The sequence below is a fragment of the Zea mays genome, chromosome 6, assembly GCF_902167145.1.
Source record: "Zea mays cultivar B73 chromosome 6, Zm-B73-REFERENCE-NAM-5.0, whole genome shotgun sequence".
Taxonomy (NCBI): Eukaryota; Viridiplantae; Streptophyta; class Magnoliopsida; order Poales; family Poaceae; genus Zea; species Zea mays.
In genome coordinates, this window is record NC_050101.1 from 159,080,502 (window position 1) to 159,103,321 (window position 22,820).

General features: G+C 46.0%; 2 protein-coding genes across 5 annotated transcripts; one reads left to right on the forward strand and one right to left on the reverse strand.

Annotated features, from left to right (window-relative positions):
- Nucleotides 1-398: 398 nt before the first annotated feature.
- On the forward strand, nucleotides 399-4,489 carry LOC100275749 (uncharacterized). Its single transcript, NM_001372367.1, has 4 exons — nucleotides 399-1,522; nucleotides 2,295-2,453; nucleotides 3,207-3,484; nucleotides 4,102-4,489. The coding sequence occupies exons 1-4, from the start codon at nucleotides 651-653 to the stop codon at nucleotides 4,122-4,124; spliced, it is 1,332 nt and encodes a 443-aa protein (NP_001359296.1). The 5' UTR covers nucleotides 399-650; the 3' UTR covers nucleotides 4,125-4,489.
- A 114-nt stretch (nucleotides 4,490-4,603) lies between these two features.
- On the reverse strand, nucleotides 4,604-9,803 carry LOC100286027 (uncharacterized). Of its 4 annotated transcripts, none has more exons than XM_008649759.4 (5): nucleotides 9,278-9,651; nucleotides 8,924-9,083; nucleotides 6,898-7,095; nucleotides 6,137-6,786; nucleotides 4,604-5,917 (listed from the first exon to the last, which is right to left on the reverse strand). In XM_008649759.4, exons 2-5 carry the CDS (start codon nucleotides 8,962-8,964, stop codon nucleotides 4,908-4,910), a joined length of 1,899 nt encoding a protein of 632 aa, XP_008647981.1. In that variant the 5' UTR covers nucleotides 8,965-9,083; nucleotides 9,278-9,651; the 3' UTR covers nucleotides 4,604-4,907. The 4 variants fall into 4 exon arrangements, with proteins under 4 accessions (XP_008647981.1, XP_035815540.1, XP_035815539.1 ...); NM_001372368.1 differs by lacking the exon at nucleotides 9,278-9,651 and adding an exon at nucleotides 9,673-9,803 and having other exon boundaries at nucleotides 4,606-5,917; XM_035959647.1 differs by lacking the exons at nucleotides 8,924-9,083; nucleotides 9,278-9,651 and adding an exon at nucleotides 8,111-8,275.
- Nucleotides 9,804-22,820: the final 13,017 nt, after the last annotated feature.

The window sequence follows — 22,820 nt, forward strand, 5'->3', positions numbered from 1 at the left end:
TGCACATTGCTGTACCATACCTGGTCAATAGGTAGATCTGGAGTGTCACTGTCAGAGTAAACAATTAGACCTCGATCACGGGCAATCTTTGACTTTCATTTTCATTAACTACCAATGCACGTTATTGTATGCCTTTCATCACTGTGTGTCTGTCCGTAAGTAAAGGGGGGAAAGTTAGCTGCAATGCTATGATCAGGTAGATTCCAGAAGCCAACAGGCAAATTCCAGAAGCCAACAGGCCCCCGCTCCAACGTGCTCCCCACTTGTCCTCCAAAGACAACCTGCCATGTGGGCCGTTACGACCTTAAATCATCCATCCCACATGTCAGTGACGGCAACCCCTCCGCCAAAAGTGAACTGTGAACCGGACGATCCAGGCATCCAGCTAACCGCTTCCCCCTCGTCGCGCTCGCGCCGCGCCGCGCCTCGCCTCCACCAGCTACGCCGTCACGCGAGCTCACGGCCCGGGGGCCTCGGAAGCACAACCACCACGCGTCCACGCCGAAGCCACGAGGAGAGCCTGTCTCTCCTCCGGGGATTCTATCGCCGGCTGGTCTCAGCGGCGCCACTTGGAGCAGGCGGCACCCGCTCCGTACTGCTGCTGATTTGGTGAGCGCGGGCAGCCGCGGGATGGGAGATCTGGTGGCGTGATGGTGAGCCCGGGCAGTAACCGGGGCGGCCTGTCGCGCGTATCGACGCGGGGCGGCGTCGCCGGGCCGGGGAGCCCGCGCGCCTCTCCTGCCGCGACCGCTTTCGCGGCGCTACGGCGCAGGTGGCGGTGGGCGCCCCCGGGCTCGTCGACGCTGGAGCGCGCGGCCCGCGCGTTCCTGCTGGCCTCCGCAGCGCTCGTGCTCTCCTGCGCGCTCTACCTCTACGTGCTGCGCTACGTCGGCCGGGGAGGTCGCGCCTTCGCCGCCGCGGGCTTCGTCGGGGACGCCGTCCTGGGCCTCGGCGGCGAGCCGTGCGACGTGTTCGACGGCGCCTGGGTGCCCGACGACACCGGCCTCCGCCCGCTCTACAATAGCTCCGGGTGCCCGTTCGCTGAGCGCGGGTTTGACTGCCTCGCCAACGGGCGGAACGACACTGGGTACCTCAAGTGGCGGTGGAAGCCGCGCCGGTGCGGCGTGCCGCGGTTTGCGGCCCGCACCGCGCTGGAGCGGCTGCGCGGGAAGCGGGTGGTGTTCGTGGGGGATTCCATGAGCCGCTCGCAGTGGGAGTCCTTCATATGCATGCTCATGGCCGGCGTGGATGACCCCAGGACGGTCTTCGAGGTGAACGGGAACGAGATCACCAAGACGATACGCCACCTGGCGGTCAGGTTCGCGTCTCACGGCCTCACCGTGGAATTCTTCCGGTCCGTGTTCCTCGTGCAGGAGCATCCTGCCCCGCGGCATGCCCCCAAGAGGGTCAAATCCACTTTGAGGCTTGACAGGATGGATAATTTCAGCCGGAAATGGGTCAATTCGGACGTACTGATTTTCAACACTGGGCATTGGTGGACACCGACCAAATTGTTTGATACGTAAGGTCCCTTCCATTGATTTACTGTGCCTTTTAGTTCTAACTTGAAAATGTGTAGTTGTTTCAGTAGTGCCAATGTCTGCTTTGCAATTCATATTTTCTTTTTCGGACAATTTCTTAGGATTGAATATTCTATATTCATGGTTGAATAGGTAGTGAATCATTTCTTCTTTTTCCTTCAGAAAAAAAACAGTGAAGGGATATGTGGTGTTGTGCTCACTTTGATGCTTTGGCTGCTGACCAATATTTTTAATACCGTGCCTTATTTTAGAAATATAATCCTAACTCATATTCTAGTTAGAGGTAGAGTTTGATACATCTTGGATATTGGGGAGTGATGCATCTCTCTATTTCACATAGGTACCAATAACGCAGCAGAAAATTGGGGGGGGGGGGGGGGGGGGGGGGGTCATGGAAAAATGATCGCCTTGCGTATTTTTTGCTACACCAAATCTTTTCTTGGTACCTAGTAAAATCATATTTGCTTTTGATGACGCTTATCGATAGGTACAGTCTTATATGATGGCATTCTTGAAATGTAAAATGTTAAAATTGTCAACTTGGCGATTTCACCTGCCAGCTGACATGCACCTTCCATTCAACATCTTTTCCATTTGTCTCCTGGGTATACTGTATTCATATCATTTTTCCATCTTCAGATTTTAACATAGCCTTTTTATCTTCATATTCTCTGCATCTAAGTGGTGTGCTAGTACTAATGTAACTGAAACACAAGTTTGATGGTTTTTCTTTTTACCTGGTCTTCCCAACAGGGGTTGCTATTTTCAGGCTGGACGTTCTCTTAAATTAGGTACATCCATTGATGCTGGTTTCAGGATGGCACTGGAGACCTGGGCCTCATGGGTACAAAAAAGAGTTGATTTAAACCGAACACATGTATTCTTTCGCACATATGAGCCATCGCATTGGGGGTAAGTTCTATAAAAAAATCAGACTGAGATTATTATGGTTGTCAGGCATTTGAATCTCATGGAAAAAACATGTAAAGGTGTTAATTAGATTCTTAAAGATTGTCATCATCCACATATCTTGATATAATTTTCGGCTCCATGAGATGATACCCTGATATGCCACTTAAATCGTAGGTAGATTGATAATGTCACTAGATAATTGGGGCAATTTAATTACAGCGAGAAAAAAGACGGTTAAGATCCCTGTCCATTTCGACTGCATGTAACATCTATAATCAGTCCAATGCACATGCAATGTGAATAGATCTAATTGTTCTAGCTCCACCAAACCATACATAATGGATTTATAAGCCTCCCACATTCTGGTTGACTTATGAGTTGTAAACTGCTTCATGTAAATAAACTACTAAGTAGTCTTACTCTTTACATAGTCAAACTGTGACTGTACTACGTTTAGGTCCTGTTTGGATTCATGAGCTGCTAATAGCTCATAGCTAATATTAGCTACCTAACTACAGCTGCTATTAACTGGTTTGGTCCAACTAGTGAAATAGTTGTTATAGTTGGTCAGCTAAAAATTAGATAGACTATTGGCTGGGCCTATTTGAATCCAAAGGAGCCAGCTAACTATTAGCTCTACGGATCCAAACATGGCCTTAGTTAATATGTAACTTTTATCTCACTCCATCTCATCATTTGCTCTGCTGTAGCTACTCTGTAAGAACTGACATGAGCTCTCTTCCCATTTCTTAGGGATACAAGCCAAAAGGTGTGTGAGGTAACAGAGCAGCCTTCATCAGAGGCCAAAGGAAATGATAAGAGTGAATTTGGGGCTATACTTGCTGATGTTGTAACCAACATGAAAGTTCCTATCACAGTACTAAATGTAACTTTAATGGGATCGTTTCGAAGTGATGCACATGTTGGCACTTGGAGTTATCCTCCCACTATACTTGATTGCAGCCACTGGTGTCTTCCTGGAGTCCCTGATGCTTGGAACGAACTCGTGTTTTCGTACCTTTTGACAAATGGTGAGTTCTTAGTTATGCTAATGTCTATCTTCATTTCTGTGAATCCTGTGGGTAATGGATGTCAGTTAGACAAATTTTTTCACTTAGGAGTAAAAATTTTACTTTCTTGCAAGGTATAGTGTTGTTCCACTGCAGCTACAGTGTTATGAATTTCCAGGACTTACATATACAATACACTTTTTATCTCTGCCGAACCATGGTGGCATGGTGCCCGTGGAATGTCATGCATAGCATGAATAGTGAGATTTTCCCATCAGGAAAGTGAGATTCAATGTTACTTGAAGCGGCATTTGAGGCTGCACTGAGAAGTTAATTTAGGCTATGTCAGTTGATCCCTAACAACTTCTAGTATAGTGGTCATCTTTGAAGATTGAGCAGCTATTATCTGATGCTACTACCTTGGAAGGCCTCAAGTTACCTTCCAAAAATTTCCACTCCATTGTATATTAGCTTACCATCTATTACGTGAGCTAGATATAACTCTATAACTATTAGTATTTGGTGTGCCTTTAGTAGCTAAGTGTTGTGAACAAGTATGTCATTAATATTAAGGTTAACCTGTTTTCATTGTATTTGGATGGTCACCTGAACCCATTTTTCCCATCTGGATTGCACAGGTTGGCGAAACATGGCGGGCTGAATTTTTTGGCAGCACAATCTACCCGCACCTATTGCATTGTGATATTTGACATTACCAGGTATACTAGAGAATTAACATACGTCCGGGACAAGGCAGCTGCAGCTGCTAGGTGGTTCACTGGACTTCTACATTCTTTTCTTCTTTTTGATTTTTGACTCGTATACACGGTGAAGCATGCTACATGCAACTAGAGTTGTATGTAGTTGGTAAGGGATTAGAAGGCCTTGGCATTCGTTCTATTTGCTCAATTTACTAACGGTTCATTTTATTATGTTGTTAAAAATCGAGTTTGTATTGTAACCTGTATGTACAAACATTTACTTGATACATTGTGAGAAAGTGCCCTCTCTCAATTGGATTGATAAGTTTCGAATGTCTAACACCGCCTTCATATTGCATTGTTTTGTTTCTGCACTGTCGGTATGCGTTGTGCTATACAAGTCTGAAGTCTGTCGGCATATACTGCAAAAGACTGGTCATATGTTGTATGCACCAACCAATTATTATTTGGCGCCCTGTACAAATTCATTTCTCACACGCGGTCACGTAATTTCAGCAGGGAAATTTACATGTACCTGAAACTTATTACAGCAGCCAACCCAAAAGAATCGTTAGCCATGGTGGCAGGCCGGCAGCGACATAGAGCTGCAGCCTTGACAACAACAGGGATCGAGTGGTGTATTCTGTATATATAGCGAAGAACTAAAGCATAGCTACCTATACAAGCTATTGCTATGCATGTATGGTTGCCATATGGGGATGGGGTGTTCGTATATCTACAGATCACGACCTTGCCGTCGTGGCTGCCATGGGGACGCTCTTGGTCCTGTTACTGTTCTCGCCCCAATGCCAGAGCATGCTCTCCCAGAAGCAGAACTTCTCAAAGCACGTCTTGAGCCTGGTGTCCGTGACGTTGAGGCGCCAGTGGCCATCTTGAGAGTTGGCCTTCTCGGCCTGCCTCCGGTCCCACTCCAGCCTGGCCTTCTGCCGCGACCTCAGCAGGCAGTAGGACTGGAGCTTCCGGGGCATCCTGTCGTGCACCTTCCACCACCGGGCATGCGCGACGTCGCTGGCGAACTCGCGCATCCCGGCGTTGTTCCAGTTGCAGTCGTAGTCTCTGAAGCACAGCCACGGCTTGAGGCCAAGGTAGTGGAGGACGTAGAGGACCGGCGGGTCCGCACCGAACAGCTGGGTCTTCTTCGCCTTCATGGCCTCGCTGTCGCCCTCCCAGAAGTGCTTGAGGAAGTTCATGTGCCTGGGGACGCGGTGCCACCACGTGAATATCTCGTTGAGGTACCCCTGGTCCCCGCCGTTGTACGAGGTGATCTCGTCGATGTGGTCCATGAGCAGGCGGAACGTGCAGTTGGAGGGCTCGACGACCATGACGCCGGAGTTGAAGAGCGTGGCGTTGTTGCCCGTCGCGGCGATCTCCGGCATGGCGAACAGGAAGTCGACGTTCCTCAGGATGAGGAGGTCGGCGTCTATGAAGATGACCTTGTCGTAGTCGGTGAGCTGCCACAGCCTGAACTTGCTGTAGTTCCACTCGTTGTACGCGTCGCGCTCCGCCTTGGGGTTCCTGATCCTCTGGATCACTCTGACCTTCCACCCCGCCGCCTCCAAGCCTCTCCGGTGGTGGTCGCTTATGGTCTCGTCCACAAGGATGACCAGGTCCCTGGTGGATCCTGCCTGGCGGATGCTTTGCGCTGCCGAGATTGCGCCGCAGACGTATTCGCTCGCTGAATGCAGTATCGTCGCGTACGCTTCTCTTCGTCGATCTACCGAGAAAAGCCTCGCTGCAGGAGAAAGAACAAGAGTCATTTTCATGGGATCTCATACTCATCATGCATGGCCACACAAATTAACACACACACACACACACACACACACACACACACACACACATATATATATATATATATATATATATATATATATATATATATATATATATATATATATATATATATATATATATATATATATATATATATATATATATATATGCAACTTACATTTGGCTTTGAGTGGAACGGCAAGCTCACAGGACCCGACTGGAAGCCTGAGCTTTTCCCTCAACGCCTTGGAGTCAGGACTGTACAACCAGGCGCTGCCTTCACGTGTGACAAGGTTCTTGCAAGGGAAGAGGTTCGGGATCGGGAAGCAGTCAGTGACGAAGAGAACATGGACGTCGTGGTTGCGCTTCGAGGACGCCACAGCCAGTTTGGCTGCCGAGAGCTGCAGATGGAGCCGCGCGACGTCTCTCGACCAGCCCGCCACACGGGTGCATGGGAGCTTCACGGCGACGACGTCAAAGCGCGCACCTCTTGGCACGTTTGGCTCCGGCAGCGACGGGCAAGAGGGTATCTCCGTCTCTTCCTCCTCGTCGATCCACTCAGGGTACAGCGTCTGCCAGGTGACGCTGTCCTTGGCGTGCTCGAGCCTTACAGTGGAGATAACGTGGCTGTCAGCTGGGAGCAACTGCGTCCAGGAGCCATACTCGGTGCTGTTGAAATTCAAGAGCCCAACTCTGAGATGACTCTGGCGGTTACCGCTTCTTAGGTTTCCCAGTGCTTTGTACACATCCTCCCACCCAACATCGGCAGAAGATGCGTACCGCGGATCGGAACTCGCTCTGTCCCACATCCACCCGACATCCACGTACCTGCAGAGAGAGCGCGCACGAAACCGCATGAGCCGATACAGATTGTCAGTTTTTTTTTCTTTTTTTTTTACCGCAGCACAGATGTTTCAAACGAGACGTCGTCGTACTTACCGGGAGGCTGACTGCAACTGGCGCTCGTATAAGGTCGGGGTTACAAGGGTAAGGACTGTCGCGGAGATGATGGCTATGAGCAAGATCCTCAAAGACTTGAACTTGCAACCGCAGCTCTTCTCAAGGACGAGGACTTCGAAGTTCTCGGCGTCTTTGAAACTCTTGCTCTTGGAGGCCCTTCTCTTAGTCGTGTCCTCGCTGCAGAAGGTAGATCCGAAATTAGTCGCGCGAAACAGTAAGCGCTTTTATCACCAGATATAAGATCAAGATCATCCATCATGTTAAACTACCGTGACTGACACGTGGAATTCAGAAAGGGATTAAAAAGAGACAATTGTGGGCTTGTTTGGGTGCTCTAGTATTTACCCCAATACATATATATGTTGAGGGGATTGTGGTATAAATTAAACTAATTTACACCTCAATCCACCTAAACTCATGTGTATTGGATTGAATACTAGAAGCCTCGTAGGACTTGTTTGGGAGCAAGTGGAACGAAGAGCATTGATGGGGCTAGAGTTCCTTACTATTTGAAATTGAATAGTAGAGGATTATAATCCCTCCAATCTCCTCTATTACTCTTACTCCCAAATAAGCCCTACAGTCTAAATAGATACTAGACCGTCTAGACACTGGTTCCAGAAGAATATCGACTCTGAAGTTCCTTCTTGAGCACAAAGGTACGCACATGCCATTTTCTTCCCTTTTTTTGTCACTTTGATTTGCCTTATAATTAATCAGAGAGGCAAAAGCATGGGCATGAATGACCACTTGAAAGCTGAAAGCGACAACCAATACTATAGGAAATTTCTGCAACACAAATTTTTCCCCCCCCCCCGGCCCCATAAAGTTCCTGCTACAAAACACCTGCAAAAGGTACTGAACGCAATAACAGCTACAGCTACAACTAGCAAGGAGCAACGCATCCAGGCCCTAGTTTCTTCCCTTGGTGTGATTAGGTCAGAAGATAGAGTAGATGTATCCGGTTAATTTGGAAGAAAGAAAAAAAAAGAGAGAGAGAGAAGAAAACCGCAATATATCCGGTAGTTGGGCGTGAGAGTGAGGCACACCAGACGATGTTTTGCCAATCACGATAGAAAGTGTAAAGGAGGCAAAAGTTCGCAAGCACCGAGCGAAAATTCAGAGGGTTTTTAAGGCGCACAGAGCATCGGAGGAGCATGTTGTGCTAAACCGCAAAAGGGTGGCTTTACACCTGGCCTGGACCGGTTCTCTCCGGATCAGAGAAGCATGGCTGTTGGATACCGTTGCGACGACGGGAAGGTAGCCTGGCGAGAAGAATTCAGAGTCACCGCTGCCGTGGAGTGCGGAGATATATATAGTAGCCGGGTGGTGGATATGACCCAAGCGTGCTGAGATCACACGCCAAGGCCACGGTCGGTCTTGTGCACGTCACGCGTGGTCACACACACACACACCGCCGAACCCACGAAGTCCAGCGCCGCCACACACGTCAGCTTCACCTCGGATGGGATGGGAGGACGACGGCCGGCCGGCCGACCGGGTTAAGCTAGCTAGGCTGCAGGCGGCGTCCAGCGGAGACTCGCGGTGATGATGACGATGTGTAATGATGATGACGATGAGATCGCGGCCTCGCGGTGATGGTACAGTACAGGCGGCAAAACTGAAGATGCGATACCGAGCGCTGCCACTAATCAGCAATCAATGGAGGATCGGATGCGAGCGCGGGCCGCGGGGGAGGGGGGAGATTTGATTTTGTCGCGGTTAATGCTGCGAGGATGCCGCAGCGAGGCTGTTCGTAATCGTAACCACCAACCGCTGCGCGGCGCCAGGCCGGCAATTAAGAGGAAGACGGAGGAGGAGGGGTGGAACGGGACGACGTGTCACCGGCTCGCCGCGCTGTCGCCGTCGTCTCCCTCCGCCTGGTCGGCCCGATAAGGATCGATCCAATCTAATGCGGCGTACTGTACGTGCGAGAAGAAAGGAAAGGAAAAAAAAAACAGAAGCGGATATGGTTGAGATGGTGAGCGAGGGAGGGAGATCTTACGGGGCGCCGCCTGGACGGTAGCGCGGCTCCAGTGGGCCCATCGGTGCGGTGCTTGATGCGCCGCCGCCGCCGCCGCTCCTCTAGTGCCTTTCGTGAGAAGGAGGAGGACCGTCGGCCGGTGATGCTAGAGCCGCCTCCGCCGTTGCGCCGCTTCGCACACCTGAGGCAAACAAAATGAAAAAAAAAGAAGGGCGAAATGTCATGTAAAACATGCAGGCCAACGGAACCCCGCCGCCCTAGCGGCTTTTACCAAAGATACTGGCAGTATAACGAGAGAGAGAAAAAAAAAGATAGAGGGGATCGATGAGAGGGTTATTTCTACGAACAAAATACGAGGCAAGGAAGAGGCACAACGTGAGCGCAGGACGCGGGGCGAGGGCTGAGAGAAGCGCGCGTTCGTGCGTGCGTGGCACTGGCAGCCAGGCCAGCGTAGTAGTACGACAGAAGAGGAGGGAAAGGAAAAGCAAGGGAGGGGAGACGCCCAGCGTTGGAGTTGGAGACCCAACAGCATCCGCCAAAACATAAATAAATAAATAAAGTCTGGGAGTAACAAGTGGCAGGGGGAAAAAAAAAGGCGAGCGGGAACGAACGAGGATCAAGCGCACGCTGCGGCAGCGATGGAGCAGAGCAGAGCAGAGAGGAGACTAGGCAGCATCCAAACCAAATCGAAACCAGGAGACCAAGAACAAACAAACGGCGATCATATAGCCAGAAAGAAAGCGGAGGGGGCCGTGGTCGTGATGTAGTACCCCCGAACCGAAGGAAGCCTTGTGTGAGCCCACGAGGAGGAGGAGGAGGAAACCAGGCGCGGTTGCTGCTGCCTGGCTTGCTTGCTTCTCCCCTAGCACTCGATCTCTCTCTGCCCACTACTAGAAGGAGACGAAGAGGAAGATTAAGAAGAAGAACTCGGTGTGCGAGCTCGGGAGGGGACGAAGCTCTATATATGTGACTGGTGAGTACGCCGACGCGGGGGAGACGGAGGCGGGGGGTGCGCGGCAACGGTGATGAGGAGGGGGGCTGTTTCCGGCCGTCTCTGCCAATTATTAGGCGGGCGTACGGGTGTGGACTACGGGTCAAGGCCTAACTAATCTTCTACTGCGAGGCCGAGGCCGGGGAAGCTAGGGAAAATACATACATACACGCATGGCATGCGTTAGCGCTTCCGTTCCGTGAGAAAACTTGCCTCGCGGTAAAAAATAAAAATGTTCGGCATACATACACGCTATAGCTGATGGCATGCTTGTCGGTTTCGATTTTAGAATTGCTGGTTGACACGCGCCTGGCTCTGCTGGAATACGCTTTCAACCTGAATTAGCCTCGGGGCCTGTTTGATCGGTTGTTCCTCGGCTCTCTTCTTCTTCTTCTTCTTTTTCCTCCGGTTATGTGATCGGCTGGAGTAGTTTTTCGCCGTAGCCGCTGCAAGTGGGTGGCTGTACGTGGGCACCAGTTATTGCCGTAATGTCTTGCAAGACGACCACAGCAGCAGACGTGCACCAGACACCAGTGCGCCTTTTATTTTACCATCGTTGCATGGACTACGCGACAGAAATGCGCAGAGCAGAGAGCTCGGATGGAAGCAGATGCTCGATTTACTACAACGCAGCGACGAAGCAGGAAGGCCTCTCTCGCCCACGCCGCCTCATGAGAGATCGTCTAGAGAACAACATGGACGCGACGCAGGCCACGCACCCCCTCGCTGCCTGCCCTGCCCTGCCCGACCCTTTGGAGATTCCTGCCTGCCTGCCTGCGCTGAGCATGTGTCCCGAGCTGCGAAAGGCGCGACCGACGCGCGCGGCCATTACTGCGAGCGGAATCACTCCACGTCTCCACTCCCGCTGCTGCATGCAGCAAAGCAGCCTGGGAGACGACGGGAATCGCTCGCCCCATCCTCCTCCCTTCCGGAACCGTGCGGTCAGGAGACGGTGGAGGGAAAAAGGGCCGGGCGTCGTCATATGATCGATCCATCGATCAGTCACCAGGCGACTCCTCCCTTCCCTCTCTTCTCGTGCTCTCTGCCCTGCCGATCCTGCGTACGGCGTTCAGCGAGCGTTTCGCATCGAATTCTGCTGCTACAATCCAGTAAAAATTGGTATAGACTAAAGTCAAACGACATGTTTCTCTTCTCTCCCGTGTAGGCCGCCGTACTGCGACTGTTTGTGAGCGTGAGATTTAAACGGGATAAAATCTCTTTTTTTTTATTTAATTTTAAATAGAAAAGAGATTTTAGCTCATTCGATTCCTTCCATTCTCTTTGCTTACAATCAATATCTTAAGACTTGTTTAGGATCAAAGATATTAGAGTGGAGAGGCTAAAATTCTCTTGCTCATTCAATCTCCTTCGATATTCTTGTTATCAAACAAGCCTTTAAATACTGATTTGAAGACAAGAAATTTGAAGGGTATCCATAGAGAAGACAATCATTTGTTATTCAAAATTGATAACAAGATATTTTTTTAATCTCTTACTATTCAATTTTAAATAGTAATGAATTTTCTTCTTTATCCTTTGCGATTCTCTTGTTACTGAATCAGCCTTCAGCCTTAAGATGTGTCATGGCCTCTTGGGTTTGTCTGTTGGCGTCAGAATAGCAATAACGGTCTTTGGAACCAGAGACCATTACTCCTGCGCACTGTTTCTAGCTCGAAAGTGTGATTATTAGGACGATCGATATGCAATCGCACACAATAATGCAAATCTTCTATGTATAGTCCGTTCCGTCCTCGATCGAGGGCTCTATGCATCAATTAGCCAGCAAAGTCACTGTACGTACAGTCAGGGCCGGGGCTGAGATTCGGTGGACTAGGACCAACATAAAATGTAAACCTCATATATAGGTATAATATTTTTTAGTGTACATGTATACAATTTTATATTATATCGATAATAATTAATGCGCTATCAAAATATTATACTAGATAAATTTTACAATACTTCAAAAGTTTCATTAATGATTACTAGGTCAGTACCCGTGCGTTGCAACGGGAACATATAATACCATGATAACTTATATACAAAATGTGTCTTATATTGTTATAAGAAAATATTTCATAATCCATTTGTGATCCTAGCCATACATAAATTTTGTTATTTTAATTTAGTTGTTTCACTACTACATTGCAACCATCAGTATCATGCAGACTTCGATATATGTCATGATTTGCATGGTCTCATTATTGGAGAGCACGTGCCACACCTACCGGTAGAAGTTCCGTCGTACATCGTTAGTCATCAGGCACGCACCACCATACACGCTTGCTTAAACAAAAAATGCAAGTGTGTGTTTGCGAAGAGAATTAAAGGCAGGCCGGCACAAAAGGTACCCCGACGATGGCGAATGGTCATTGTTGTCGGTCCACCTCTGCTCACCTCCGGTGTGGAGATGACGCCACAATCCTTGATATAATAGTCGTCGAACGCACGCGATATAGTGAGTGCCGATCACTCTTGGCTGGGCTGCCAAATGAAGTGCACCCCGGGCTCATCAGCGAGTTAGTACACCTGGTCGTTGCACCACCGGATGTGCTACTTCTCTACATACATCTTGTTCGAGGACACTCACACAACAAAAACAATGGTCGTCATTCCAGCGCACAAGAATTCATGGTCGGTCAGTAGCGACTTACGTGACAGGTTAGGCTTCAGGTGGATGATGAGCTAGACGGCGTGATGGCGTCGTCGTAGGTTGCGATGACCAGAACAACCCGAGAGTCGTCGACATTGGCGACGACCATGAGGTCCCCATGTTTGACGATGGACAGCGCGGTGCAGCCGCTCTCGACCACGTCCAAGCGGCGGCTGCGCCGGAGCTTGCCGTACACAGAGGCGCATGGGCCATGTAGGACTGCTTCCAGAGGTCGAACTGGCAGTCGCCAAGTTTCTTCTCGTCGTCGGTGAGCGACGCCAACGCGAGCGCCTCGTGCTAGTGGTGTTTGTTCGGGGTTTCCAAGTAAGAAACATGGATTCACCTTTGGCATTGGTTTATGAAAATAATTTATAAGTTAGATCCATGGAAAAATATTACGGAGAATAAATGTTACACATGCAAAAAAAAGTATTTAAGTTGAAAACATTATTCAAACAAAAGAATTTGCATGCAAGGCTCTTCTTTAAATACTACTCCCTCAATCCAAAAATATAATTTAATAATCTCAGTGATACTTATCTACTACTACATATTGTGCAAGGGTAGCAGGTGGGCTTCGGGAGAGATGTATTATATGTTTTTACTATAATAGATGTAGACATAAACATACATGTGGTGTAGTGGTAGCTACAAACACATTTATTTGAGAGGTCGCGGGTTCGAATCCCCTTGGAGCCTATTTTTTAATTTAATTTTAGCTAGGCGTGGGATGCACATGAGAAAGACAGACAGCTGGTAATAGGTAGTAGAGATATTGATATCAATCTTATCTAAAATATTTTTTTCTCAATATGTAAGGTGGCTAAATGATTCAATCGTTCTTGAGAAATTGTAGACCTAAAATAGTTCTTCAATTATTTCAACACCAAAAAACTCCTTTCATTTGATACCACCATGACAGGTATAGTAAATAATATTTGATATTCTATAGAAACATTAGGATAGGAATCCATCTTATTGGATATCTTGTTTGTTAGCTATACAATTAATTGTAAGATATGGGCCCCTAGGATTTGGGGGTCTGAGGCGGCCGCTATGGTGGCTCTATGCTCAGAGCCGGCCTTGTGCTGCATATTCTTGCTTGGGATTTCTTTTTGTCTGCATGACCTAGAGAGAGAAGGGTATTTGAATGCTCGAGGCTCCCATGCAACAGTAAGGTTTCAAGACTTCATAATGTATGTTGTTTGTTTTGAATTAAAGTCAGTTGTTTAGACTATTATAATTGTAATTTATCGAGACAAAATAATATAGAAACTAGTACGGATTAAAGCTAAGCGAACAGTTTGGTACTTACTTCCACTATTGCTGATACTAAGGGGATGTTTTGTACTCTTACTAAAGTTTAGTTCGTATCACATCGATTGTTTAAATGTCAGCTATGAATATTAAATATAGTTTAATTATAAAACTAATTACACATATGTAAAATTAACTAGCATCACCACGTTATTCAGATATTCCTTTCAATGATATCAAGGATGGCAGCCATTTTTATTTCATTATCTAACCTTGAAGAAGCAGTACTTTAATTTAATAGGCACGGTGTCAACTCGAGAAAACTGAGCTGAGCAGGAGCGAATGGCATGAACTCAAGAGCAAAGCACCTTCTCTGCTACAAGTCTACAACTTCAAAATATACTAGTATAGGATGTGCATGCATGATAGTGATCTGCAATGCTTCATAAAAGAGCACTGTGTACCTATCATTCCCCATTCTTTCGAGATTATTGCGCACGCGTCACCATGGAAGGTGGATAGTTCCACTCACGCCATGAATGTATGCTAACTACCCAATCCCCTATCCTGTTTGGAAATGTTAACTTGACAGGGACTCTTGGGAATCAGGTTATAATACTTCTCGTCCCCAATATTGGAAAAAAACTTTGTGGTCCTTGTGTTGTCCTGGATGCTGATTCCAATCCCCTTCGCATAACTAATTCGAAAGACACGCTTATTAATTCCATACTGTTACGCTAAAAGTATATATTTTACTAAAAAATAATTACGGATTAGTGATGCCACGCTAAAAATCTATTACGCTCCGTTTGAATCATTAAAATTAAATTTCATTCTAATAATAGTAATTTAGACATATATCAATTAAGTTAATTCGATTTTATGTAAAATATATTTGTATACTATTATTAGCAAAATCTCGAAGATATTTATGTGCTATATTTTTATTATAGAGTAGTGAGACGAAGAATATCTTATAAGTTACAGAGTAGAAACAAATTATACTAATGCAGAAAATCATTTCCCATCCTCTACCACATAAATTTGAGGTAAGCTTATATCTGAACTTTGGAAAGTAGTGGAATGTCAAATTCCAAACTAAATAAGTTAATTTATTGAGTGAATTCTAATTCCTCTAAAATGAAGAGAATCCAAACGCCCTGTTAGTCTATTTCCGGTGAAGATTTCATTTAAGTTTCATCTTTATTAAATGTCACACCACATAAGCAAATATGATGACACGACAAAATAATTATAAAGAGAGAGACATAGAGTTTCACTAGTAGAAAAGGGCTTAAAATCTGTGGAGGGGTTAAATTTTTACAAGCGGATTTAGTTATCAAACGCCAGTGCTATTTCTTAACAAATCGTCACTAGAAAATCATTTTTATTCTGAATTTTTAGAGTTTTTAAATGACCTCATATGAATAAACCACCAACATAAATGTTGTAGATCTCTAAAGTTATGAAATTTTATAGTTGATAACTTTTTTATTTGAAATCATTTAGGCTCTAAAAAACTGCATTTAAAATTGTCAAATTTAGAATGTAAATTTTGCAAATGACCTCGGATGGGAAAAGTGTCAAAACAAAAGTTATAGAACTTCAAAAATATGAAACTTTGTAGTTGACACCCATTTCATCTGAATTCGTTTACAGCCTCAAACAATCAATTTACACTGTAGGACCGGTAAGACGACCAGAGGGGGTGAATGAGAGCCAGTCAGATTTTGCTTCCAAACACTGAAAATGAACACTTAACTTCAATTGAAATGAAGCATGTGCTCAAACCATGAACACATCAGCGAACGAGTGATCTCATGATTACAAAACGCTTCTAATACTCACATGAGACCAGCAAAACAAACGGATCACAAATCGGACACCAAAAAGTCCAAAACGGTCCAGTATCGTGTCGTTAACAAGTGTTGTTTTCAGCAGTACGAAATTCTGATCTTGAATTTAAAACCGAACCAAACGAACTCCGATTGAGATGAAATTTTACACACACTTGAGCAAATAGGTTTCCAATATCTCCCCAGATTTTAAGCTCAATCGGACTTGTGAATCACCCGCAGATTTAAAAATACAGCCAAAAATTGGGGTTTTCTGGAACGAGTTCAAACTGAGTTTTTCTCAAATCGCGACCAAAATCTGCAACAACTAGGTGTATGCAGTGGTCCGAAGAGTGAAACTCACCACCAATCAATCCCCAAACCAATTTCTCTCAAAGGAATCAAATGTTTTTCACCAACAACACAAGATCGAGGAAAAGAAGAAACCAAGACTATAAAACTTCAGAAATTCCAGCAAGGGTACAAACTGAGATTTGAAGCCAAAGAGCCATGTGGGTCGGACCGACGACCCTTCCTCTGATCAAACTTGAAAATCAAGACACAGTCGAAGTACAAAATCGTTGCGGAAACCTCGGCTCAACTGGTGTCTACCCAGAGAGAAAACTAGGAGCTCTAGAATGAGTGCTCAAAACAAATGGCATCCAAGAGATGCTGAAATAACCAGCCCTCCCCTCTATTTATAGAGGGTTATTCTCACTTTCTAAACTACCCCTATTTAAATAGAGCCTATCCACTCCACCGGGGCGAAATGGACTAACTCCTAGGTTTTCGATCCGGTCATGTCCTTCACATATAGTTGTTTTGCCTTGACGCACCCTCCGCGAACACGCCGCACGCCGCCACCGCCGAGTTTTAAGGCCCAAACTCAGCAAAACCCGCCATCCGTAGTGCTGGGTGGTTTTGAGGCCCAAACCACCAAACCTGTCGTGAGCACCGCACCTCGTGCACGTCCTCCACAATCAGACACGTGTCCTGCCATTCCTCGACCATGCCGGTAACACAGTCCACTCCACCACGTCTTTGCACAAGTGCATGTCCCAGGTGTCAGCCACCGCGGTTGGTCACCTGGCTGCTCTGATCCGTCAGTCAAGACCCATCACTCGCCCTTCACTGCTCCCGGTCCATCAGCACGAGCACGCATGACCTTCACCTCAGCCATCGACCACCGTTCCTTTGCTTCCACACCTGCATACCACAAGTCGACCGACATGGTTGCACAAGCATAATCTCACACTCTGGTCAGTCCACTGACTACCCCAGAGTGCTACATGTTGACAATCACTCACCATCAACCCGAACCACAAGCGTTTGGGATAGCAACTTAGAGCCCATGCGTTTGGGATCGAGTTCATGAGGAGTAGCGTAGATCTGGCGCATATGCGTTTATATGATATGTGTGAGCTTGACTGAGATTTATGCCTCGGATTTTACCATCTCAAGTCTTGCATGTTTTTCTATTGACGAATTTGATCCAAAGAGTGAATCTGTATGCTTTGAACAGTGCCCTCATGCACTTGAACAGTTTAGATTCGGGGTTAATTTGGTTAGGTGTGAAAACCCTAATTTGATCTCTGCATTCCTTACTCTCTCTCTATTCTTGGTCTCTCTGTTCTTACTTGATTTTGGCCGTGGATCAAAAGATGCCAAGCCCTTAGCTCGGTCCCTGCTAACGACGGATGAACCAATTAGGGTTAGGTCATAAACCCTAACTCTAGATCGTTGTGTGTTCTCTGGTTTGAGGCCGAGACACTCTGCGTGTCTTACTGTAGCCGAAACACAAATCAGGGTTAGGTAAAACCCTAACACGAGAGCAACGACCTCTTTCTGACTTTTCTTGATCTAACATGTCTATCTGTTCTCGGAGTGATGAACTATGATGAATAAAAAACTGAGTTCATTCACTTTGACCCGAGACCCTTATTTGATCTCAAAATCAAAGTTTGGATTAGGAGATCTAGGGGTACTTAGGTTGGCTTCGATACCATTGTTAAATTCTATGGTGACTAGGATCGATTCCTAAGCCCCTAGAATATCAATCTGTAACTACAAATTCTCGATGATGAGTAGATCTATTCTACTGAGTGGAATAGAGGTACATACCTTCATTGTTGTTCATCGCAGCAGCCATCGCGGCGGCGCCTTGCAGCAAAGACCCGTCGCCTCCTCCTCCTCCGCCACCTTCCTACGTGTGACGAGGAGATTGGTTTCCGTCGTTGATCGGCGGTGGATTAGCTCCTCCATTGGCACCTGCAGGGGAAGGATCAGATTTCGTTCCCGATGGGGAGATGGGGATTGTAGCTATGAGCCGTAGCTCTTCCATTTAGTCTGAGCGTCTAGGTGATGGGGACCTTTACAAAGTGACGATTAGGGTTTTGTGGTCGAGTGATTAGCGTTGGCTAAACCCGCCGACACCCTTAATCTATTTATATGGTGTCGTGAGACCGGAGGCTGCAATCAACGATTATGATAGCCCCCGATCAGGGGCACAGTTAGACTGTTAGGATTAACTCTATCCCGATTACTGTTAACCGTCTAGTGTAGAGGATATATCCTAACACATCTATCTTTCGTCCATCTTGATATAGAGAAAAAAAGTTCTTCTATGCTAGCCATTGGCCACGAGTTAAAAGTATCGTGTATTATTATCTCCTAGCTAGCAGAATATTGTTGACTATGCTCTTTGAAAATATTTTATTTCCTCTTCTCTTGTGTAAGGAACTGAGTTAGCTGTTCCCGAGCAAGAGCAAGATCGTTTTCCTTTCGTTCTTTCTTTCTTTCTTTCTTTCTTTCTTTCTTTTCATTCCAATGGCAGGCCATCTCAGCAGCACTACTAGCTTCCACCGCCCGCCGACCAGAAGACACCAACATCCTACGATTATTATCCACTACGCCGCACGTATTGGCGGTGGTTGGAGGGGATATGAGGAAAAGAGGCCGGGGAAATTAAAGCAGCCATGGCGGCATGATGAGAAGCCGTGCTAGCATGTCCATCGCCATTTTTAAAAGGCAGCGCAAGCGCACAGCTAGAAGCCTAGTAGAACGCAAGGATATCATAGAAAGATCGCATGTCAAGCTATACTAACTCCAAAGCCAAGCTCAAAAGTTTCAGTGGCTGCATGCAGGCGGCTCGAAGATAACATAATAATCGTATCACTCACACGGACAAGAATTTTTCAACGATAGAATTAAAAAAGGTTCCGACTCTCCGATCCATCTACAGCTCGGTGACGCCGTGTGACGGCATGGTCTATAATCTTTTGCTGTGCTCTGCCATGCTGCGCATGGGTGCGTCCACGGTGACGCTCTCTCTCATCTTGGTATGGCAGGCCAGGCGTCTTTAGCAGCCACAACCTGCTGCTTGGCCACTGACCATTTCTTCTAGACATGCATATGTGTTATGGGTGTGCCGGTGCCCGCCGCCCGTGCCCACATATACCGTGTGCCCTCACGACTCCTGTGTGGTTTTTACTACACCACCTGACCTGGTTCGTAGTTTGTTTTGTTCTTCCGCCGGTCGCCTGACCCCACGCGAACCAGAGGCTTATTACGACGGTATGCCTTGGATCTTTGTGGTTGGCGTTTCTCTGCAATGCGATAGGCTCTTGTTGTTCTTTGCAGGAGAGGGGGGTCTTGACCTCAGTACAGTCACATTTATGCTGATATATATATATATATATATATATATATATATATATATATATATATATATATATATATATATATATATATATATATATATATATATATATATATATATATATATATATATATATATATATATATATATATATATATATATATATATATATATATATATATATATATATATATATATATATATATATATATATATATATATATATACTGGGGCAGCTAGCTAGGCTGGCTGGCTGGTTGTGAGTTGTGACGCAGGACTTCAACCCACCCTTCAGATCGACCGGTCCTCATCGGCTACTTTCAGAAACGATCCAACGATCTCGACCTCATCTCATGACAGCAACACTACAAGATACAAGGTCGAGTTTCTTGTTAAAAAGATGTCCATGATCATGAATGCATTGGAGAAAAAGGTTGTTGTTAGTTCCTTTAGTTAAGGGACTAAAGTTTAGTCACTGTCCTGTTTGGTTACAATGACTAAAAGTATTAAGAACGCATTAAATCTCTACTACTACATATGTTTCTAATGTAGACGTCACACAAGCGATGGTGCACGGTTCTGCCGAGCAGGCAGGCACCCTTCCCCGCCGCCCCGGATCTCGCCCCTCGCGGATCTCGCGCCAGCCCCCGCTCTACCCCCACCTGCCCTTCCACTCTTCCCCCACCGCCCCGCCGTGGATCTCGCCCCCCTGCGAATCTCGCGCTAGCCGCAACCGCGCACCCTCCCACGCGCGATGGAAGCAGCCCGCCATGCCCCTCCCACCACAAGCGCGCAGCATCGTCCCCCGCGGAGCCGGAGACGAGCGAATTGTCGGTGGAGGCGATGCCACTGGGCGACGGCGCGGAGGCGGCGGACTTCGTGCTGCCGAACGAGCTCCTGGCGGCGCTGCCGCGGGACCCCTACGAGCAGCTAGATCTGGCACGCCGCATCACCACGCTGGTGGTGTCCGGGCAGGTGTCCGGCCTGGAGCAGGAGGCGGGGCGCATGCGGGCAGAGGCTGCGGGGAAGGACCGCGAGAACGCCGAGCTCCGGGAGCGAGTGGTGCTGCTCGATACCGCGCTGCAGGAGACCAACGCCAGGCTCCGCTCCCCCATGCTCACGATGCCAGACCTTCTCCAAGCGATGGAGACTTTCACCCAGGAGCATGTCATTGGAATTCCATTGACTTCGTTTGCATATGCCGATTAGGAAAGACAAGGAAAATCTTCCGGTTCTGCCATGGTTCATAAAAAAGTAAGAATCTCGCAACCTGCTTCCCCAGTGCTTCATTTGAAAGAGAAAAAAAACTGTGCCAATACTTACTTGATATCCCTTCGATGATACAGATAAGAAGAGTTCCTTCATTCATCGGATGAACAAACTGAGCCATAAAACAGATAGCTACATGCAAGGATTCAAAGAACACTGTAAGAATCCAACCATTGTCCTTCTTCACAAAGTTGTGTTATGTTGATAAAATAAAATGTTTTTTCTTTGCAGTAACCATGGGACCAAAAATTTCAGAAACTATAAAAGGAAACTAAGCTTCGGTGCAAAGGTTCTCCAAGCTGGCGGTATTGATAAAGTCTTCAGAGAATACTTTGCAGTTGAGAAAGATGAGAAACTACGGAAGGCTTTCCAGTGCTATCTTTCAACCACAGCTGGTCCAATAGCTGGAATGCTTTTCATCTCAACTAAGAAGATTGCTTTCCATAGTGATAGGCCTTTGAGTTTCACGTCTCCTAAAGGAGGCAGTACAAGGGTGCCTTACAAGGTAATTGAAGCAAAATCTCTTCGTCAATATGCATACCTGAAGTTTATCAGATGTAAAATGTGACCTAAAGATGTCGGACAAAGCTAATAAAATATGTACCTTCTGCAGGTGTTAATCCCCACAGAGAGGATGAAAAGTGCTTCAGTGCGGATACTCTACTTCCTTTCAGTATCATTCTTTGTCGGTACTGAACTGTGTTGCCGGTACTGAAATACTATTTTTCTTATGACACAACCATTAACAACTTTATATTTACTATGAAAGAACAAATGTAATTTTTAAATTAACTACTCAACCCTGTTTTCCCGCCAATTCATTCTGGTCCTTATGGCTCTAATCTACACTTACTCGGGATTGTAGGTAAGATTTTCCCTGCTCCTGGATCAGTAGTAGAATGGATTTTCTTTGGTGCTGCTGTCAATATTTATTGAATTGGTAAAATAGGCAATTCATTCTAATATTGGAACTTGTCAGAGGGAATATAATTAGCAGGCTTGTAATTAGTAAATTCTTAGTTTTTCTTAAGACTTCTAGCATTTTTTCTTGCAATGAAAAAAAACATGTTGATCTTTGTTTTTTCAAACTGGTCCCATGTAATGTTGCCCCTGTTCAGAACATATAGAAATTGTAAATATGCAGTTATGTCTAGCTATTCAGAGGGATTTGTAATGCATTCTGCTTCGTAAGTTATGCCTTAACGAAGCGTACCCCTCCCTTCCTTGATTTTACTGGGTTCTTTTGTTGCAAATCCATTTTTGTTTTCCATGTTTATGAGGTGCTTCTTATTGCATATAGCAATGAGAATGGATTATTCTTTAATACTTCACTACTGTAACTTGGCTGGTATCACAACTGTAGGCCTGATGACCTTCGTAGACCATTTGGAAAATTTGGCCCCGTTAAAGACATATATCTGCCAAAGGATTACTACACTCGGTAAGGTACCTTGACTTAATTATTGTGAGTGGGTGTTTGCCCATGGACACCTATGTGCAACTTGGTGATCTCTCCATGAACTTTATAGTACACTAAAGTATATTTGCTCCAGAACAGGATTATGATTGTTGTTGTTTGTTTTTAACATATTATAAGCATGTTCTTTACATATTTTTAATTATTATTCTCTGTATCGTATGGTTTACACTGGGTTGCTTTACGCACCCCCTGAGATTAACAGTGAAAGTAACTTTTTTGAAGACGCGAGTCTTAAGAGTACTATTGAAGAAAAGGAAGAAATAAAGGTTTAAAGAGATATGCAAGTTATGAAGAGTTTCAAGTGTATCTCTAAACACTGATGACTGCAAGGTCAGCAGCTTAGTGCCTGCTTTACCTTTGAGATTGATTTGTGTATCGACTGAAATTGATTTGTTTGTATCACCATTCTTGGAAGGAAGAGTTCGCAACATCTTGATTTGATTGTCTCTGCAGGGGTCTTCTCCTTAATGGTTCTGAAGCATTGTTGCTTTTAGTGAAATACTAATCTGCTTTCTGTTTCAGCGAACCTAGAGGATTTGGGTTCATCCAATACTTTGATCCTGAGGATGCTTCTGATGAACTAGGAAGCGGAATGCTTGAAATACAAGGGGCAAGAGGCACGACAAGGATACTTTCTGGCCAGAGTTTGTTAGGAAGCATAATTTGGTTTTCATAACTTTTTCTTGGACATCCACTACTCATGATATAGTAGTATCATAACAGAGCAGAGCAGCACACGTTCTGATTGAGATGTGTGCCTGTGTATAAAAGGGCA

Coding starts and splice junctions, on each gene's coding strand:
- LOC100275749 (NM_001372367.1), top strand. CDS start 651: ATGGTGAGCCCGGGCAGTAACCGGGGCGGCCTGTCGCGCGTATCGACG. Junction 2,454..3,206: donor TATGAGCCATCGCATTGGGG/GTAAGTTCTATA, acceptor CCCATTTCTTAG/GGATACAAGCCAAAAGGTGT. Junction 3,485..4,101: donor TTCGTACCTTTTGACAAATG/GTGAGTTCTTAG, acceptor TGGATTGCACAG/GTTGGCGAAACATGGCGGGC.
- LOC100286027 (XM_008649759.4), bottom strand. CDS start 8,964: ATGGGCCCACTGGAGCCGCGCTACCGTCCAGGCGGCGCCCC. Junction 6,787..6,897: donor CAGTTGCAGTCAGCCTCCCG/GTAAGTACGACG, acceptor CTCTCTCTGCAG/GTACGTGGATGTCGGGTGGA. Junction 5,918..6,136: donor CGTTCCACTCAAAGCCAAAT/GTAAGTTGCATA, acceptor TTTCTCCTGCAG/CGAGGCTTTTCTCGGTAGAT.